The sequence below is a fragment of the Epargyreus clarus genome, unplaced genomic scaffold, assembly GCF_041222505.1.
Source record: "Epargyreus clarus isolate Ecla_fem2 unplaced genomic scaffold, WU_Ecla_fem_2.2 ptg000034l, whole genome shotgun sequence".
Lineage (NCBI taxonomy): Eukaryota > Metazoa > Arthropoda > Insecta > Lepidoptera > Hesperiidae > Epargyreus > Epargyreus clarus.
This window is the reverse complement of record NW_027332239.1, coordinates 11,301,689-11,323,087: the sequence shown is the minus strand read 5'-3', so window position 1 is coordinate 11,323,087 and position 21,399 is coordinate 11,301,689. Positions and strand designations below refer to the sequence as shown.

Below are 21,399 nucleotides of genomic sequence, written 5' to 3'. Positions count from 1 at the left end.
TAATGTTACTCTGCACATATTATAATAAAAAATATAATTGTACGTTAAATAGAACTAGAACAACATTTATTAAATAAATAGCAATGATACCTTGTAAAAGATTCAGAAGCTTCGCCCTTTCTTATCCGATATTAGCCTATTACAAAGGCTTCGCGGTTATTATGTTGAGCCATTGGGAGGCACTGTTATTATTGAATACTACAAGATAATGTTCCTTTAATCTTCTTATCGGATGATATGGGTATTTGGTTACATGGTCAATCGATTTTGACACAAAAAATGCAAGTAAAATTGTAGATTAGAATTGTAGATAAATATATTGCATGTTTTATCTCCGTATAATAGTGATAAGTATTCACCTTGTAATAAATTGTGTGGTTCAAACAAAATCTCTTATTAAGAATGCGTGCAATTTGTCTCGTTGGCCTGTGATCTTTCTGATATATTAGGTATAAAAATAAATTATATTCGCAATTATAGTATCCCTGTTATTGCATAAATATAAAATATTATTAAAATATCCAGATCGGCGTAATATAATATAATAATATAAGGCACCGCTACGCGGAATTTTTCATTGCATTGTTCTTTTTAAACTCTTAATCTTGGTTATTATAATATTTTGTAACAACAACTAAAGTATCTAAGATTTATAATATCTAATAATATCTTTAAAAATATCTACAACAACCTGCATTGGAGCAATATAGTAAGATTTTTTGTGAAATGAACCAAAGATCCGTGTGTGTAAGCAAAATCTACTACTATGGTATAAATATCACTACTGGAAGCCCACTACACCTACACCCACATATATCTAAATGAAATGTTTGATTTCTCATTAATTTATTGAAAACTAGTTTTTGCCCGCGGCTTCGCCCGCGTTTAAAAAAAAAATAATATAACATACTAACATACATAAAACTGAAAAATCGTACCTTTAACTTTGCTAAAGCTCATCACTTGATTAAATGCATAGTTTACGATTAAAATAATCGATGTTTTGGGTCCAAAAGATCGATTCTCCGATTAATCGGTCTTAGATCGCCATCCCTAGTTCCCGTGGGATTTTCGGGATAAAAACTATCCTGTGTCCTTTCTCGGGTCTCAGACTATCTTCGTACAAAATTTCATTAAAATCGGTTCAGTGGTTTGTGCGTGAAGAAGAGACAACCAGACAGACAGACAGACAGACAGAGCTACTTTCGGATTTATAATATTAGTAAGGATACTAATTACTTGTAGAAATACTACCTGAATAGTAGAAGGCAGTAAAAATAATTGTCTGTTATTCTTACTACTTCTTGAAGTTGGGTTAACTTCACTCATCCACATCACATAAATTGAATCTATCTCATTTACTTGTTGCATATAAAACCTAATCATGATAATGATGATATAATTCGCAGCCACGCGGAAATATAGCAGTACAAACTAATTAATCGTGACATCACGACAGACTTATTGCATACATGAATATGTAACGCGATTACACGTGTTTGATCATTATTATTTGAACCATTAAGATTACGATTATGAAAGGCCATAACCAAAGCGATAAGGTCTAAAGCTATTTATAGAACCATTGAGATAAGATATCGTATTTACAAATACTATTTTTATGTTTTGGTTTTTCGCACTATTTTAGTATTGTTTGTAATTACGCAAGATACCTAGCGTCTTAATTAACTGATATGATAGATATTTTAAACATTGTTTCTTTTATATACGTTCAATAAGAATTTGAATAAAATTTTAAGGCTTGAATTAATGAAAACTAAACTAGTGTACTATATAATAGCGTAAGCGCTTTTAATTTAGTCCCCAGGGGTACGAGCGTGTATGTCTATGACTATTAGTACATTAATCTCTTTAAAAAGTCACAGGCCCAATGTAGTTCACCATGTCACCGTTTTACTGACTCATAATAATCTTCGTTTTTACAGCATTTATATACGAGGAAATCCTTTGTCAAGTGAGTTGTGCATACGCTATCAGCAGTATACGGCAGTAATAGCTAATCGAAAAGCAGATAAATTTATATTTTGTTTATTGTCACCGAATTTTATAAGTCCAATATTGTATTTAACCGTTTTACCTGGACTGGACTAATTGATAGGGATGAAAATCGGTTCAGCCGTAACAAATTCTTCCGATCAGCTGAATAGGGATCTTTAATAAGTATTGTTGATTTTTTATCGTATTACAAATAAAGATACGATGAAAAAATTCAATAGTCAGACCGGTCGTATTTATAGTTAACAATATGTAATTGCAAACTAATGTTATGTATTATTCAGTATTCAAGTTAAACTTGACCGTAACAACTTGCAATTACACTAAACCGAATAAGGTCCGATCGCACTAAACCTTCACCTTTCCTGATATACTGAGATTATAATGAATTATTACAGCTCTCGCAGTTATAATGAATACTTGGATTGCTTCATTTAGATAAAATCGCGGTGTCAGAGAAAAATGAAGTGATCATACCTTAATAGTGGACTATATACGGTATACGAGAATATAATTAGCAATTTACTCGGTGTGCTAAATGCAGTATCTGTGACCATATGTGGCGTCGTCGCTTATACGAGCATGTCCGGTGTAATGTAACCGAGTGTCCGGTCCGGAAATGTATCGGATTAACACGCATACAAATGCGTATGCAAAACGTTAATTGCAGATTCGTGCATGCAATTAAATTATACAAGAATGCATACTAGTTGTCGCACTTGCAATGATCAAGTTACTACGATTTATATGTCGTTAAATTGATGCTTATAAGACCCTTGTGTGCTCAATATTTAACCTAATTTATATTACTACTAAATACGTTACTACTGGTGTCATTAAACGTAACATTAATCTTAACGTACGTGCTATATAATGTTTTGAATATAAAATGTAGCATTTATTGGTACAAATGCAAAATGTGTCCCATAAAATAAGATTAATTGGAAAATTAATACAAACGTACTAAATCTTTTTTTTTCTTTCCATACATTGTAAAGTAGAATAAAAACTACTAACTAATAAAGAGTAACGTCATTACTAAATGGAGGTATCATTTCATGAGAATCCCATTGTGGATGGAGTACGATTATGCGATGCACTTGCCCTTACGATAGTTCGGTGGACCAAAGTGAAGCAGAAATATACTGTTTATAAATAATTGGTGCCTTAAATTAAGTGTAAACGACACGGAAATCAAATGAACAGACGCTAATTTTATTTGGCACTACTAGTAGTATAACTATAGCAATGTAGTAGTAGAAGTAGTGTAAAATAAAACTTCCCACGATACCCGATGTTAGAATAAATCCAATCAACCCCGCCGGTAAATGTTTCACTCGATCCATCCGATCTGATAGAATCTTATTTGGTCGAGCCCCAAGTGACTCTGTAAACGGTTTAACTTATCGCATGCAAAGGGGTCAAGTGTGAATCGATTGTGTCGTCCAAATGAAATTGCATGCACTTTATCGTTTACACTAACGAATCAATTCAATTTTCTAGTGCTCGTAAAAGTTTCGTTTGTTTGTTGTTTTGATTTGAATGTAAAGCTGATGGCTGTAAACACGATAAACGATGTTATGTCATTACAAATTAAAGCAATTGGTAATAGTTAGGTAATTTATCTAATTTCCTTACGGTAAAGTTATTGTTTTGTAAGCTCTCCGGTTTTCCTTCGGTTAGTTAGTAGTTAGCGGAATCATTAACCGATTATTGGATAGCAACAAGGCCTTTCATATTGTATGTCCATTGTCAGAATAACTTAACGTAACGTATTTATTAACAATAAAAATAATTTTACAAGATGGGAAATAAGTTTACAGAAGTAACCAAAATAAAGGTTCGAGAACTAGCAAATATTTGAAATTTCCTACTATTATTTCAGTTTATATAATAATATTTATTTTATCTAAATTCACCGCTTATCATTCATGTACGTTCATTTTATAATTTCCCTATATGATAATATACACCATTTTAAAATGTACCTAAATGCAATTTTCAATAAATCGTGCTAGTAAATAAAAGCTTCTTTTAATTTTTTGTAACAAGTCTTTCTTATTTGGTCTAGTCTCAGGATTGTCTCCACAAATGGCTGAACTTATGCAACGGGGTCAAGAGCCCCCTTGTATGGCGGTGTCGTGAAATCGCATGTAAATCGTCGACGCTTCACTTTATCGCCTCATACGGTAGCGACGAGGCTCGGCGCACTATAACTTGCATGAAATGTAGATGATCACGCCCGCCCTTATTATAAACAGAATTTAACAAAACAAATATAATATTGTCATATGTATATATTATTGTATATATTATGTGTATATAAATGTATATATGTACATGTATATGATATCTATCCTACCTATCTATTTTGTGCATACTTTATTTGCCTTTCATACAATTTTTCTGACCATAGGGGCTGCTAGAAGAAATTCCAGGTTGGAATAAGTAGTCCTTTGTACTACATTTCTTTTTAATGCTCTATTTCTTTGTTATGTTCTGTGTACACAAATTTGTAAATAAAATAAATAATAAAAATATATTGTTTATATATTTTCATAATCGTGCCGTCATTGACGAAGTCTTTAGACATTTTCTGTTTTATAAAACAGAATGATTAAGCTATAAATGACTCGTTAAAAGGTGTATTGAAAAATTTGTGGTACATGGCTGGCATTACAATAGGTATAGCTAATCTTGCGAACAGAAATTCGTATTAATACAAGACTTTTCTTATATGTTTTGGTATGTAAACAACAATATTTATTTAATATCTCGTTTTTTTTTACTTAATATTTGTATGTATTTCTGCCTTACATTAGAAGGAGCGATATCTTGCATTCTGCTCCGAAGCTTTGTAAACATTTGTAGTAGTTATTTTGCTATTATTTTAGAGCACTGCCGGTGCCGCCGATGGTTCGGAAATTATGAATATTGTCTTTCTATTACTACAATGATCTAATTTATCTCAAAATTTCTTTAATCTACAAGTGTTTAACTTCCACAGTTTATAAGAGTTTATTGTATTAAAATAGGGGCTATCAGCTGTGACTCTCTTCTATATTTGTAGCAGTTTTCCTTAGACATCATATCTTGGGTTATTAAAAGACAGGCTTTTTGTTGATGTTGATTTAATAAATATGAAAAAGGTCATTCAATTCGGTAATTTTCTCTGTTAACTACAGGATAAATAATTATTTTTTTAAGTAAATATTTGGTCGTATGTCTGATGCAAACTAATTTCAAAGGATGTCTGCTCAATACTGATTCCCTTTTACATATAATTTTAACATTCGGAATCCAATTGAAGATAATTCTAAAGCTATGCCTCAATAGTTGTAGGCTTCATACAGCTGACATATATGTAAGCTCATAAGGATAAATCGTTTGTTATTTTTTTCATGAGTGCTACACTTATTAAACACTGGTAAAACCATTGGTAATCTGAGTATTAATCAGTAATTAGCAATGAAACTAATTTTGGAAAACAAAATCAAGTCTATGAGCTGTTGTCTGAAGCTAGTTAAATTCTTTCATTCAATAACTAAGTCAATGTAGATGTAGTGTTGCTCCCTGCTCCCTGATAACTGAGTAAGAATGTCTCGTGATCCAGTCAGTTTTATCGACCATCTTCAGCACAAATCCACAAGAAATATTGTTTTTACTTTTTCTTGAAAACTGTGATATTCCCAAGCGTGAAACTTGCTATTTACAAATTTCAAAGTTTTTTTTTTCATATTAAATCGATTTTAACGAACGTGCAGTCCACTTTGTTGCCTTATACTATTAATTCACTTCAACAATTCAACGATAATAATTTGATATGATGTTCCAAATAAAAATGAGGTTCGGATTTGCTACGGCCTGCGATTAATTTGGTTAAGTAGTTTTAAACAGTAACAGTTAACATAAAATGAGCTAATTCGCACGCTAGTGTACTTTATGCCGAAGCTAAAAATTCTGTTACAACAACTTGAGAGACAACTAAAGAAAATTTCATCGATGCTCCACCACTTAAAACATGCACAGTGGCTGCCATTGGCTAAAATATGAATTAAAAAGTCGCTTTGGTCTATATTTCATTTTCGGTTTAACTCTAAGTAGTTTACCTGTTTCCTCATGTATGAGAGTAGTTGCTACGAATGTAGCACCTACTTTCATACCTGACGGATCACCTTGGTTTGGACCAACGTTTCCTCTAGGCAAGATATCATCTGCAACGTTTGTAATAATAATAATAATAATAATAATCATTTATTTCAGACAATATAAACAAAGATACAAAAGTAATTAAGTAATTTATTATTCGTACTTATAACGTTTTTGTGTTTCTCAAGCTTTTCCATCTCAGCTTGTCTTACTGCAACTAACTCTTCAAACTCTTGGTTGAACAAGATTTTATTTGATTGTATAACTGTACTTGACTCTGAATTGAATTTGGCTAAGATTTTCAATGAATCTTGTAAAAGTTCCTCATCTTCATTTCTCCAAGGTAAATATAGCATAAGTTGTTCTCGATAACTTTTACAGGTAAAAATATCTGTGGTACGATTAAATCGACAAAACCGAATATCTCGGGGCTTCCGTTTGCGCCTTACGTAACCGTCTTTATTTCATAGAGCTATCCTATTACCCACTGATTCACAATCTTCAAATCCATTTCCGTCTTCGAATATTGTTGCACAGTCTTCAATTTCGTCTCTATTACTTTCTTATCTTTATGTGTAATTTACCTTACCCTTCTTAGAAAACATTATATCCAGCAACATAAGCAACGGCCATGCCTTTAAATTCTTCAGTACGTGGGCGATTAATATAGTGATCGATTAGAGTTGACATAAACATGTCGCAAGATTTTGGATCCATATTTTAGAGTTCTCGTGTGCCTCTCAACATTTGTACCCGTTTCTTTGTCTCACTGCCGTGAGACAAAGAAAGACTTATCAAGTAATGTACACCCTCTTGGGTTGATATTTCAGAAGCGTTGAGGAGCACATTAGATATGGTTCTTGGAGACTCTCGAATAGCTTTATTTTCTTTTTTTGTCCCTTCGACGGCATCTCTAAGCAGTTTTGACATTCCACTATCAGCTTTATTAATATAGTTAACTATGTATAAAGTACAGACAAAGAGATCTAATATGTATTGGTATGGGTATGAGGAGAACCACGATGCTGAAATTCTATACGGTAATAATAATCTATACAAAAAGCGCCGAATGGGCCTGATCAGCAACACCATGTTTTTCTCAATGCTTGAAGACGAATATCGAAGTATGTAGCACAAAAAATTATGGGTCACTTTGGATGAGGCGAGCTTTCTCAGCCTGAGGTTACTGATCTGCCTGCTCCTAAGTTATCTTGCCCCAATGTACAACCTTTTTTATCAATTTTATTAGTTCCTGCCACTTTGTTTCTGCCCCTGAAAGAGTTACAAATAATGTGGGAACACCAAATTGCCTCTCTGCTTCCCAGTGTGCCGGTGAATTTTTAATTCCTTTTAAAACTCTATACCCATCATCTGCTTTGAACTAAACTATCAATATAAGCAGAATGTAGACTGTTCTCAACTAAAATAGGTTCCACATTTGGATTTTTTTTTCGTAGACACATTGCTATGCAATTCTGAACTCTTATATTTTGTTTTTTCAAAACAGTGAAGAGGTAGTCAGGTCGAACAGCACGACGGTTTGGCTTAATTTGGGCTTAAATTATTTTTTTTACCAGACTTAATTTTTACAAAAACCAACTACTCCATATATTGGTCGAAAACTCGAAAACAAGAGAAAGGGTCGTTTTCCTTCACCTGGTGCGTGTAAAGTCATATCCTGATCTAAAAGAGTTTCGTTATTACTAGGATTTAAATATTCGGCTTTATTAGTCTCCTGATAATTATTATTCCAGTCATGACATGTACATTGTACACATATCTTCAATAGGTTCTTCATACGACCAGTTCTGATTAATTTCGACGTTAAGCTGCTTTTAAAGTTCACATTGAACTAAGTATTAAGTAGCTTGACATACCTTCTTCGGTGTGATACTCTCCTTGCGTGCGTGTTTATAACACATTTTGCGTTTTAGTTCTACTGTTATAACGTTAATATCTGATAGCGACCGGGGTAACGACGTAACCCAAGTGTTGAAGTAAACACTCTGGAATATTTATTACATTTCCTGCAAGTCCATGTTGATATCCTAGTCCTTTCTTTACAATTTTAATAAAAATGTGACGAGCACATAATAATCGTTCGACGAGAGGAGTAAGATCATTCATAACATCAGTGACGCGATGCGCTTGAATTTTACGCAGTGTCTCCGCCTCGCGGTACTCGAGTTGGAAACGAACAATTCGATGTGCTTTAATATCGCGCCATTGCACTGTGTTGTGGTATTCGGGTTCGAGACGAGTCAATCGATGTTCTTGCATAGTTTTTTCAGCAATTTGTTGATTGTTTTTTGTTTATTGACCTATTTTAATTTTTTTTATTCTATTTCTTTTATTTTAGTCTTATTTCAGGTTCGTTTCTTAATGCTCATTTTCTTTCAGTATCCGTTCTGGTTTGCACTAATTTTTCAACGACAACAATATTACGTTTAAGATTTCCCCGACGATTCCCCATCCACTCCAAGAAAACCCTTCTTGGAGTGGATGGAAACTGCATTAATTCACGGCTACCTAAAATATACAACACATCAGGTATTGAAGGAAATATCAAGCCATTTGCTCTGGCTAAACGAGGAACTTTGAAATATCAAATATCTGTTGTACACGTGTTACAGAAAACACCTGTATCTGCCTCTGGGTGTAGGTGGGATTTTTGTGATAAATACTCATTCGTATATTTGTCACTTTTTAATCTTAATTAGTGTTTCAGTCAATTTCGATTTGTTAAGTTAGATTACAAAGCAATATTATATTTAATAAGTTTTTAGGAAAATTACCATTGTTCGGACGATTATTACCTATTGTATAATTTCCTCATACAATATTCATGGGACAGCGTTACGTTGATTATCTTCGGCTTGTTTGTTCACTTGTTTGCCTCGAAAGCCTTATATAAACTTAAAACAGCTTTAAGCAAAAACTTTTTCCTTAAGTTTTAATTTCTTATTACACGACCTTATTGCTACTGACGCCACCTGCGTCCTCGTTTGGACCACTGAACAGAGAACCGCTCATCAGTAACTTTTATTTTGAAGATATTTCATATTATGAAATCCAAAACAAATGCATTGGTCTAATACTGGAAGATGGCAGACATATGTCTGGAACATAATATCGCTACTTCATAATAGAAACATGCTTACTGCCCATGATTGTTAACGCACTTTCTGACAAAAAAAGATGTACTTTCTTTAAGGCTTAAGTGGATCAATGTGTGATTGTGGTTTTTCAGTTATACCAGTGCAACTTAAAGAACACAAATGCATGTATTTATAACACATTATTTAATTACCAAATGATCGATAGAAAGTAGGAAATATACGATAGGATTCGTAACGTATCTTATATTTGACATTTTCATTCGACCAAACAAATATAACACAATATTATCATGAAAATTCTCATATATCGTTTTTAACATTGCTGTTACCAGGTACGTTACCAGGGATCCTATTATACCGGTCGTTCAATGGCGCCAATTTTGGTAGCGCATGTAATAATATAATCGATAGTATTGTAACGTCAGCTCTTAGTTTCGTTGACATGCTGACGACCTCGCGCGGGCGAGGTACTGTGAAACAGCTCTGCACTACCTATTTGGTTATGATCGGACGCGACCTCTTTTGCGTGAGGAAACGCGTTTTTGCTGACGTGTTTAAATTCTTTTGTTACTGGTTTTGGAGCGAAACTGTGATGTATTAAAGCATATTTGGGCAATTCCATTTTATGATTGAGCACTTGTTTGATAACGAGCTTTGTACGAGTATCATAAAGACAGGCAGACGTCTGTCTGGCGGCAATGGACTCGTTTGCACATTTCATTACCACGGACAATTTAATTAATCGGTGCTCTCTGTTGTTATTAAAATCGTGTTAGTCGTATAAGTAATATGATAAAAATACATTTATTACGTTAGTTATCTATCAAAATCTAATTACACCTCCATCTCTGTCATCTCCAAACATTTATTTATATGTATTTAGCGTGATTACTATCGTAGCAAGCATTTTAATGGCCCCCTTTGTAATTCAAGACGTCGCGTGATTTACTGTTAAATGGCCGGCTACGCTTCTTTGTAATCTGTCATTAGCCAATTATGCATTACCATTCATCCTTAATTAATTTCTGTCTTAACCGTAGGTAAGATGGAGACAATTATTGACAAATAGCTCTTAATAAATTAATGGCAAATCAAGATACAATTGTCTTTTAGCTATTATAGTCGGATAGTGTATGAAAATTTGAACGTTGTAATCGTTTAAAAAAAATTTATAATGTAAAGGATTGATTTATGTGTAGACAAGACACTACGCATATGTTCGTACTTCGTAGTCAGGGGATTCTGGTGATTTATCGTTGATATTTTCGTGATTCCGGGAAAACATCATTTTGTTGTGGCTACCAGTCATCGTTCCCAGAGTTCCTCATATCGTCTCATTAGATGCTCATTAGATGAGACTATATAGTTGCGCGGACCAACCCTCAAAGTCGTTCTAATTTATAAGTGCAATGAAACGATTGCGAAAATTATTATGAAGTGTGTAGCTATATCATGCTATAGACAGGACAGACAATGATTTATTTACTCTATAACTTCACGTCTTGCATCGTTCGTCAGTAATTGATGATAGCGTTCCTCGGTCGGCATACCTATACGAAATTGTTGGAATCAAACGGTTATATCGATACTTTTACTTCAAGCCCCGCTGCTTTCAATTTGCACATGATTTCATGCCAATTGGAATTGCTATTGCATAATGTTCGATAATATCTACGAAGTTATGGCGGTGTTGGTCGTTAATTGTCCGTTTTCACCTCGAATTGATTTTATATATTTCTCAGTACGTGAACTTCTGAAATCTTAACTGAATACCATACCATACGAAGAACGAAGACTGTTTGTTTATCCCGTATGTGTCGCTCGTTGCTGACGTATTATATCATTCATCGTTCAGAGTTATTAATTGTATGCTCGTCATGTTTTTTAATTACTACAACTGTTGTGCATTCTATGCTGTTATCCAATAGGTAGCGTGCTAATCGTTCACACCATACAAAACCGCGGAGTCTACAGACACGAGTAAGTGTGTAATTTTGCGCAGGAGTTCTTTAGTTGTACCCTCTAATAACAAGATCCCATCCGCGGGTGAACGCCCAAAAGGAATAACATATTTTTTGTATTCTTATGGTTTTATTATTATTCCAGGCTTACCTAACACTAACACATAATAATTTAAGTTAAACAGATAAATGGGATGCTGCATAATAAAAAACCTTGAATCTGGTTCACCAATTTTAAACTGCTACGCGTACATCAAAGTCGTGGTGTCTGAAAGCTATTTTAAGGTTTTAATGAATTTTTGGTTCACTCTTGTACGTCATACTTCGACACTATTACGTAATCTGTCAAGGTAGCTAATCCAACTCAATTACTGTTAATATTATGCGACAAGACACTAATGAAAACATATTTATATTATTTAAAACAAAGTTTTATTTACTATATTTAAATATCTTTTGACATAAAAAAATCATAATAATCATCGTTTTTCGATAGAAATTAAAATAAACTTTTTACAAGCTTTTATTTAGTTTCACCTGTCCCGGTGTTTGTAATGTTATATTATTATTTTGGCAAGTATGTGGAAATATTTCCTTTTTTTAGGGTTCCGTACCCAAAGTGTAAAAACGGAACCCTATTACTAAGACTTCGCTGTCTGTCCGTCTGTCACAAGGCTATATTTCCGGAACTGTAATAGATAGACACATGATTTTTAAAATTTAAAAGAAGATGCATAACGGTGGACGCTATAATAACAAATACTAAAAATAAAATAAAGTTGAATATTAAAGGGGGTCTCCATACAACAAACCGGTATTTTTCGGCATTTTTCGATCTAACTGTTAAACCGTAGGTACTAGGGAAATGGTTGAAATTTTTACAATCCATTTACTACTATAACTGATATTATAATGAATACAAATAAGAACCATAAACCATATTTTAATATAGTTATTTCATTTTATAATACGCTGTTTACGTCTCATTGATCACCCCATCATCTTTTTTGTATCATATAACTAAGTATTGTTGAAAATAATAAAATGTCTAAAAATAAGTAAAAAATAATGAACATTTGGTGAGACGGAGGCCTCCATGTGCGAGTTCGACTCGTACTTGGCCAATTATATGTACCTATTCACAAGTCTCACGATAAATTAAGTACCTAATGATTTCAAAAATGTTATTACTCGTAATATCGGTGTATACAAATATCGTAATAAAAGCAAGTATATCGTTCTGCTCATTTGAAAATTGTAAGATATGGTGGTGGATTTTAAATAATTAGGTTTTTACAACTTGATTGGTTTACAGAAAAGGGTCGGCCCTTAATACCTCACAGAGGATTATGCGTTAACAAAGACATGTCTAATCAAATCAGATGTTTGAAACCCTAATCCAATCTCCAGGATTACGTGGTACAGAGCTGGTTAATAGGATTAGTTCAATTTATCAATCACAGTAAATGAATAGATTTAGTTTTCATTACAAGTAAAACGAAAATGATTTTCTACTATTAATTCACATTACTCTTTTAAGACTTTGTTACGTTTTTCATTTTATCTTAAAAATTTGTAACATTAAACCTTACTTTATTTTTATACATATCAATTCATGTTGTATTTAAATAATTTAAAATTTTCCTACTTGGTTGTTGTCGTTATTTTTTGTACTGCATCAGACTAGTTCAAAAATATTTATTTGCATGTCAAAACATTCGCTTTTTTCTGCTATGAACTGATAAGTAATATTTTTTCTTAAGATTGTATATCAGTTACACTTATGATATACTTATAAAATCTAAGCATACCTACTCTTCAACCACAACTAGCAACCCACCTTTACTAGTGAAGTGAAAGAACGGCGTGCGCCCGCGCAGCGCCAGTTGCGAACACGACGCGCTCGCTCACGCGCATCGCGTATCATTGTTCATACCGGTCATTTGTCATTTATCATGTTTACCTGTTTCAATCTTACTTACGAACGATTGAGGAGCTGACGAACTGAATCGGAATTTTGGTTGTTGTTTTTCTTGTCTATTTATTGTCCGCAATCATAAAATACGGTTCATGTGCTTATGAACATTTGACGCAAGGTTATTCAATCTTATTCAATTTGAAGTCATGTATTATTTATTTGTTATGTGTACGTAAATTTTGTGGTCGACTGAGACTCACAAGGTTTTTGTGTCTTAATGTATGTCGTGGACATAATTTGGCTTATTAATGATACCAAAACTGTAAGTTTCAAAAATACGTATGTATTCGTCAGCTCTTCAATGATTGTGACATAATTTAGTTATTGGTGTTAACGGTGACCTGTCGATTATGACACAGTGTTTTTATTTGTTATTTGACTTGCTTTCTTCTCTTATTTTATAACGGTCCTTTCGAAATTCATATTGTTGGCTTCATTTCATGATTGCGATTTGTATATCACGTATTCAATCTGTAAATCAATGTATCGAGTTAATTGATATCCATGTGTTACATATGGATGAGGTTCTTGTTGTTCTATCGTTATGATTACAATCGTTTACGCTTTGAGGGGAAAGTTATGTTTTTATCGTTTTCTAATAAAAAGTGTTCAGATCAGGTCAATTACATTAATAAATTTCAATAAAATCTTGTGTTTGAGTAATAGTAAAATAAGAAATGTTAAAATTAGTTTTCCAATTTAACTTGTGGTGATTAATATTTGAGTTGAATCATCGCGTATTTATTATAATTGTTTATTTTACTTTTAAGTATAAACTTATAACGCTAAATGCACAAAAAGTGTACTAAGTGTAGTAAGTTTAGTCTCGATGTAGTGCCGCAGCTGTGTCGGAAGCTAGTATGTGGGTAACCTCGTGCAGTTCGAGACTTATATGGCCATTCGCGGTATATGAACCTTAAGTAGTAGTCAGCTATCTTCAGAGTAGTTTAGTTGATTATATTTAGGGAATGTGGGTGCGTTATAATTATTTTTAGAATAAAAATATTATGATTGTTTTAGCGGTTTACTTGTTTGGACTGATTTTACAAAAGTTTTCAAATAATATTGCGTTTTGACATGTGATAACGCGCTATATCCAACTGTAGATACATTCAAAATAGAAAACATTACAAAATAGCATGTAATTAATATGTTCAATGTTCATATATGGATTTTGAAATTGTTAAAAATAACATCTTATGATATCATCGAAAAGTTTATTTATTGGACTGTCGTAATCATAAGTAGACATTATATTTGTATCAAAATAATGTCCTTATATTTTAGCGAAACATCCATCATTAGTCAATCGTATAAAGATCTGCAACTTTAATAAACGAAGTGGAAATACTGTGACTCTTATCCCTAGTTCTCGCAAGTTATGTTGAAGGCACGGGAGTTGAGTAGTTCTAAAGGACGTACGTGGCGATCCGTAGGCATTGAGTATTCAAACGGTCTTATTCCTGAATTCTAAATCAAGTTAAGTATTCACTGAGTGACCGTTGCTTATATATTTGATTCAGTAGCCCGTTATCAAATTGTAAGCAGCTACATTAATTTATGTCACAGATCTTCATAATAAATTCAGACATCTCTTTAGAAATTGCTCCTTTAAATAAAATGAAAATTATCTAAATAAAGCAGAACTTAGATTTACAAAGCTTTATACTATCTAGATCCGAAAAACGAAATTCAATGGTTCGTAACTTTAAATATCATGAAACTAAGTGAGTTGCGTCTTTCCTTAGCTTTTCACAAATTCCGGAGACGTAGAAATCATTTAATTTAACTTTATTGAGAGCTACTTAAATTCCTCGTTGCTGCCATGACAAGTAAGAAACGATAACTTAGCCAAATAAATTAACATGAAGTGGGTGGCACATTCCCAGTTTATCTAGATCGACATTCTATCTGCCGCTGAAGGACTTTCTGGTGCTTTGCGGCGCGTATTGAGGCCTAGGTGACTCGAGTGTTTCGCAAGCCTTACGACTGCAAGTCTTGCAGTGGCTTGCGACGCTATCTGATCTCCGAGGTACATAATGGAAGTAATATTATAGACTTCTATTGCGTCCCGGATAGTACATGGGTTGAATGGTCTTTATGTGTATAAAGCCATGCTCACTATTTTCACTTTAGTATAAGTCTCTACTAAAATGATTTGCTATTTTATTTTATACTTTTTTGTAAGGTCATATAGATTATTATAGATTAATATAGATTTAGGTAAAAGAAGCACGTTTCCCGTATTTTCTATTGACAAAAATTATCCGTATGAAATAGGTTATGCATAAAGTGTCTATTTTGTTACTTCGTCTGTGTTAAGATACCTTGAGTATCCTTGTATTTGATCTGTTAGGTTGCAGTCGGTCTAGGATTTGCTGACAGTGTTGTAACCACAGATATGACGCACTCAAGATCTATTATCTATCATACAGCTATTGAATTTCAGTTGTCATTGTTGTTTATCTATTGCTTTATACAGTTTATTGTAGAATTTGCGAGCTTTTACAACTGCTGTAATAAATATGTTATATCTATGTTTTTACTTTTTATCTATATCTATTTTTATCATGTTTTGTATATTTCCTTAGTTTCAAGAGTAATAATTTCGACACCATTGAGTACATATATGCAAACATCCATTAGATAGTTCTAAAAACATTTCCAAAGCTTTTATAAAATTTCGAAATTGTTATAATAGTCGGTAAATGTCATTCTTTCAAATTTAATTTGATTTTAGTATCAATCTAAAATAGAATATTACACGTAAATATTTCAATATGTATCTGGCGATTTAGGTTGCGTTTGTTGCTCCGGTTGTGTTCCGTTGGAGATCCCGGAGTTCTCCAACAAGCGTTGAGGACGGCCACCGGGGGGGTTTTAGTGCGGTAAAAATCCCACATAACCCGGCGTCGCTCCCACGTCGTCGGGTACCTTTTGAAGGTTTCCCCCTCGAGAAAAAAAAAAAAAATGAAGTGGGTGGTAAATTTCTAGTAGTTGCTAGTCTTAAGTATCCGGCGTCTGAAGGACATTTTGTTCCTTCGAAACACGTATTTAGGTTTAAGCTTGTTACGATATTGCGTAAATTAAATAACTTGAAACATTTGTTAGGTACAAGTCTTAGAAATGCTAACAATATTCAGATCTTTATATTAAAACAAACGTTTATAGTAACGTGCTACTTTTAGCAGTATCTATTTAAGCATAATTGCTTAAGAAGTTATTTAATTAATATATCACCAAAGGAAAGACATTTCTCATTTAGTTTCTAAAGCAAAAGCAATCCAGTGCAAGAAAAATCACCAGTGCAATTCATAATTAAAGATTCGTTCAAGCTATGTTTGTTAAGTAATTCATTAGTTTCAGTTATGTATTAGAAATCTGCGTCTGAAACAAAAATTACATATTTTACATTACCCGTTTTGTTTTTTTTTGTTTTAAAGTAAAGTTTACAATTTTGATATAAATAATGTTATTCATGTAATGTTATTAGTTGACTGTATTTACGTCACACTGAACTTTATCAAATATGTAAATCAAAATTCTGCAGATGTGACACATTTGAGTAAATTGGAGACTCTCAAACCGCTAGCCGTGTCATTCAAGTAAGTAGTCGGATTTGCGGTTTAGGATACCTACTCGACTTAGATGTACTAATAGATCGAATAATTGAGTGAATCCCTTGTAGTCTCCGCTAAACTACATTTGAATGATGTACTTGAATTTTACTCAATTATTGAAGTCTGGAATTTGTTAGTCCTGAGCACGTCATTGTTGAACTTGCTGTTCTTGAAGTAGCTCGCTTTTTGTTCCGAATTTTCGAGGTAAATTGGATAGAGAAGTAAAGTTCTGAGCTGGCGAGAATTGTGCAGATGTTGGGGCTTGCGGTTGGAATAGCTTGTTATCTCTCTTATTATTTAAATTCAGGTTCTAGTTGTTTCAGTTTTATATAATTCCACGAAAAACACATTTTAAATTAATATTGTGGTCACTTGTTACTGAAGCCATTATTGTCTGATGGAGATCACATTTCATTTATTTCGTTGTCAATCTATGTCGGACTGATTTAGGGATAAAGATTTTGGTGAACGATAAATATAATTTATTTTGTATTTTGTACTTACGTTATTGAGTTAACTTTAGCGAGACAACACGTGTTAAAATTGACAGTCAAGAAATGTTGTTTCATGTGGTGTATTCGACCTAACTCCGTTTCAAATACGTTCCAAGTTCGAGATTTTTCACGTTCACATTGTCCTTGTTCTTTTAGCTAAGCTCTAACGCTTTGTTGCTCTTACAAATGCCTCTTTGAGGCAACTTTTTGGGTAAAGATTTTTAAATAAGCGTTCGTATGAACACTACGAGCTCGAGTCTTTTGTGTTTATTTCATTTGTTCTGGTTTTTGTTTAGCTTCATGGATTCATGTAATATTTTCGATATTCGACATTTGATCTCCACGAAGCAATTAAATCCCGTTTATTGTCGGTGCATGCACTCATAAATGAAGTTTATGACGTGAACTGTACAGTGATAATTGTGTGCTCTTGAATTTTATGCGATACATATCATAAATTTCATGAGTCAATATAAGTGAGCAAAATGCGAATATATTTCAAGGAGTATAAAGACAAAGCGGTGAGTTGAAGGTTATTTTTCGATAACTAATTAAACACGTTAGGTACTACAAGCTTTGAAATTTTGCAAACAACAATCTAACTTTAAATTAAAGCTTAACTTTAAGAACTTGCTCATAAATTAAAGGAACACTTCCAATATTATATTTTTACAAAATAATTAATTAGGTTTTGGGATTCGTGTAAAAAGCTGACATGTGAGTTCCCTGATTCCCCAGTTTCCCATTGATACCTGTTATCAAATCCACATGGGACTGGAGTCGTAAGGATTTGAAATTAATCGTTGTTGTATTGCTATCCCGTAGTACCTACTAAGTAAGAAAGCTTATTAAATGTTTAAAGTATCAAGTAATACTTAACAATATTTTATTTAAAAACAAATAAGTGTAATTGGCTCTTGTAAGTAACGGGCGGTGTTTGTCTCAAGTACACTTTGAATAAAATTGTAAGTAGCAAGTTCGTTTAAACACGGTCTAGAGAATGGTTAGTTAAATTAAATTGCATAGTTTACCGTCTGAATCCTTGGTGGATTTTACGAATTAAAATGTCCTACCACTATAGGATAAATTGGATAAACGGGACCTTAGCTAAATAGAAATGATTAACATACATAAAACATATCAACTTACTCATCATGTGTAGTTATTTAAAGAAAAAAATGGTGTATAAACATTTATATTATATTATAAATAAAAAAAATCTAGTGTTTGGCTCTAATTCATCTATTTTTTTCAAATATGTAATTTTAATAGTAAGAGGATAGAAAAGGAGGAAAGGAAAGGAAAAATAGGGAAGGAGCAAGGCATGTAGTAGGAAAAAATGTTTTGACATTCGAAAAGTGCTATGTAGTAGAACTTATTTTGAAGAAAAAAAAATGATTTGATTTGAATTGAAAATTTCATTTTAGACACACTTACTTAAATATCTGTATTTATGATTGAAATTTTATATCACTCATTTGTACATGCTTAAATTTAATTTCCTCGCTTAGCAGGTATTCGAGAGCGATACAACCAGCACCTTACGATTATGTTTTCTACGCTACGTCTATAACTTTACAGACTCCGTATTGTGTAAATAATCTCGGCTAAGTACCTGCGGTCTGCACTAATAACACGCGGATTAAATGGCCTCGTTTTCTGAAAAAAATGTTAAAACATATTACACCTTACGTAATTTGCCTTGAAATACTACTTCTCATTTATCCTAATGTATGTGCTCTGGATTTTTCTAGTAATACGTACTTGAAGTTTAGTTTATAAATAACATGGTTATATTCATAAAATAGCTGATGTGTATATAACTCGTGTTTGTGTAAAATAATTTTAGAGATACATTTTATTGTTAGCGTTTTATAAGCCATTATATTAAAGAGATTGAAATAATAAAATAATAATAGCGTTTGCCAATTTTTTTTTTAATATACAGTTATTTGTTGCGAAGAAGAAAGTTTATCAAATAGATGTTTTTCTAGCGTATCTATAAATTTAAAATTCCATCTACATGTATGGTGCCACTCAACATAATAACTAAGGACACCTATTCAGAAAGAAATTATAAAAACTCCGTGTTATTTCATTTGCTTACGGAAACTTAATTGTTTTTAACACCCTTTTTTTTGACAAAGCAAACACGGTTACAGTAACTGCTAATGTTTTCAAGGTACGAGGAATGCGTTGGCGGTTAAGTGCCTATTGAGCTGGGTTACCTAGAATTACAATTTAAATAGTCGACAGGTAGATAAAAGTGGTTAATGAAAACGGTTTCCAACGAAACGTTTAGCATGTCAGTATGTGTACATAATATGCTTTCTGGATTTCTACTTTATTATTCGTGAAACATGAAGCTTTTTACATGAATAGTCCCGCACTACAATTATTTGTATTCTGAGAACTTACCCCTTACTTATATAACTTTTAAGTAATAGCCAGGGATTTAACTAATTTGCTATTAAGATATTTGCCAAATCGGACATGTCCCTATGTCTAAGATTTTTATAGTTGACCTTATTCCACACTCATGGACATGAACGAATGCAAGACACCATTGATTTAGAAGTGTATAAGCAATTAATTCCAATTATAAAATGGAAAATATACGCCATAAAGATTTCAATATCGAATCAAAGAGTCTATCCGCGTTTGGCACAGTGAGAACATTATAATAAACGATCACATAGGATTTAATAGGGTTCAAAAGATACATCCCCGTAAATGTAGGACAGACGGATGGACGAGGGACGACGTAAGCTTAATAATAGGGTCCCTATGGAACCCTAAAATACATACTCTTCCTTAGTATAGACTTGAGTAAATCATGAAATTTCTAACAAATATATCAATGTTGACTATCTTATATACAAACACTTGCAACAATAAAACAAAAACAAATTAATCTGTAATTGACTTTTTATGTTATCATGTAATTAAATAAATCTACCATTATCATTATCGTACACGTATCTGAAATACAATTGACAAAAAATATTTGTATGATAATTGATAATTTACCTCGTTAAAGATTTCATTAATTTAAAATCCAATTAAACACTGTTATGATCTTATGATGTGAGAAAATATAATTGTTACATCATCTAATCTTGTACGAATTAAAGTTATTGTTAAAATTATTGTAAAATAAAAATGTTTGTGAAAATTAATACTGGCAGGTAATAATATAAAATAAACACTGGCACTCAATTGACGAGTGTAACAGATGAGACAGTTTTTAGAATGCAGTCATACAAGCGACTGCACTGTCATTTGTTTTTTTCTTTCTTACTGCGCATTTAATTTGTCAACTGTAAACATAGATTAGTAAAGATTACTCACTCCTAACTAGAAAATGTACCCTGTTTTGAGAATTGAAATACTTGAGTAAAAAAGTTTTGCCACGTCTCCGTGCTAAAATATCCCTAAATTATTTGAAATAATTATTTATTTATTATGTAAATTCATGTAAATTACGCATTATTAGTTATTTATTCGTAAATTTTCTCTAAAAATGTTTTTATTTGTCAAGAATTCAAAAAAAGAACTTACGATAATAAGCCATTTGTGGCTTCATTCAATTTCAAGGCGGCGAAGTATCTTTACTAATCTATGACTGTAAATTAATGATTGATTGCAGAGATACTTAATTTTTTTAGCGTGAACATTGTTAGTATTAAGTTGTTTAAATATGGTTAAATCGGCCAGTTTTCATTGTGCAGTTATTTTAAAAGACAAATTGCTTTTAAAGGATATCTTGTATTGTGGGATGTGATTAATAAGGAAACCCAATTCTGTGAAGGAGTATGTTTGTTTAAAAACATTTATTAATTATTGTAAAAAAGTTATACACGGTTTATTAGCTATTGTCACGCTTGCTTGGTAACGTTTAATGGTCGGGGAAAGTTTTCCGCAATGATGGTTTGATCGGTATTGATCTAGTCAACCTTATTAATGTGCGTGAAGTCTGAACTAATTAATTCGGGTATTTCGATTTTTACTTATTTACATTGGTTTACAATGGTTTCAAATAATTAATCGTAATATGCAGGT

At 32.6% G+C, this 21,399-nt stretch overlaps 1 protein-coding gene across 7 annotated transcripts in view; it reads left to right on the top strand.

The window, feature by feature from the left end:
• The window catches only part of Svil (Supervillin), a 224,932-nt gene that overhangs the window by 32,512 nt on the left and 171,021 nt on the right, over window positions 1-21,399 (top strand). Inside the window, exons 1-2 of one of the 7 annotated variants that reach the window (XM_073091494.1) lie at window positions 13,101-13,183; window positions 17,634-17,858. The exons of the other annotated variants lie outside the window; for them this stretch is intronic. Coding sequence (XP_072947595.1) covers window positions 17,823-17,858 — 36 coding nt within the window. The 5' untranslated portion in view covers window positions 13,101-13,183; window positions 17,634-17,822. Of the gene's footprint in view, window positions 1-13,100; window positions 13,184-17,633; window positions 17,859-21,399 lie in introns of those variants that run through there. 7 annotated transcript variants of the gene reach the window in all.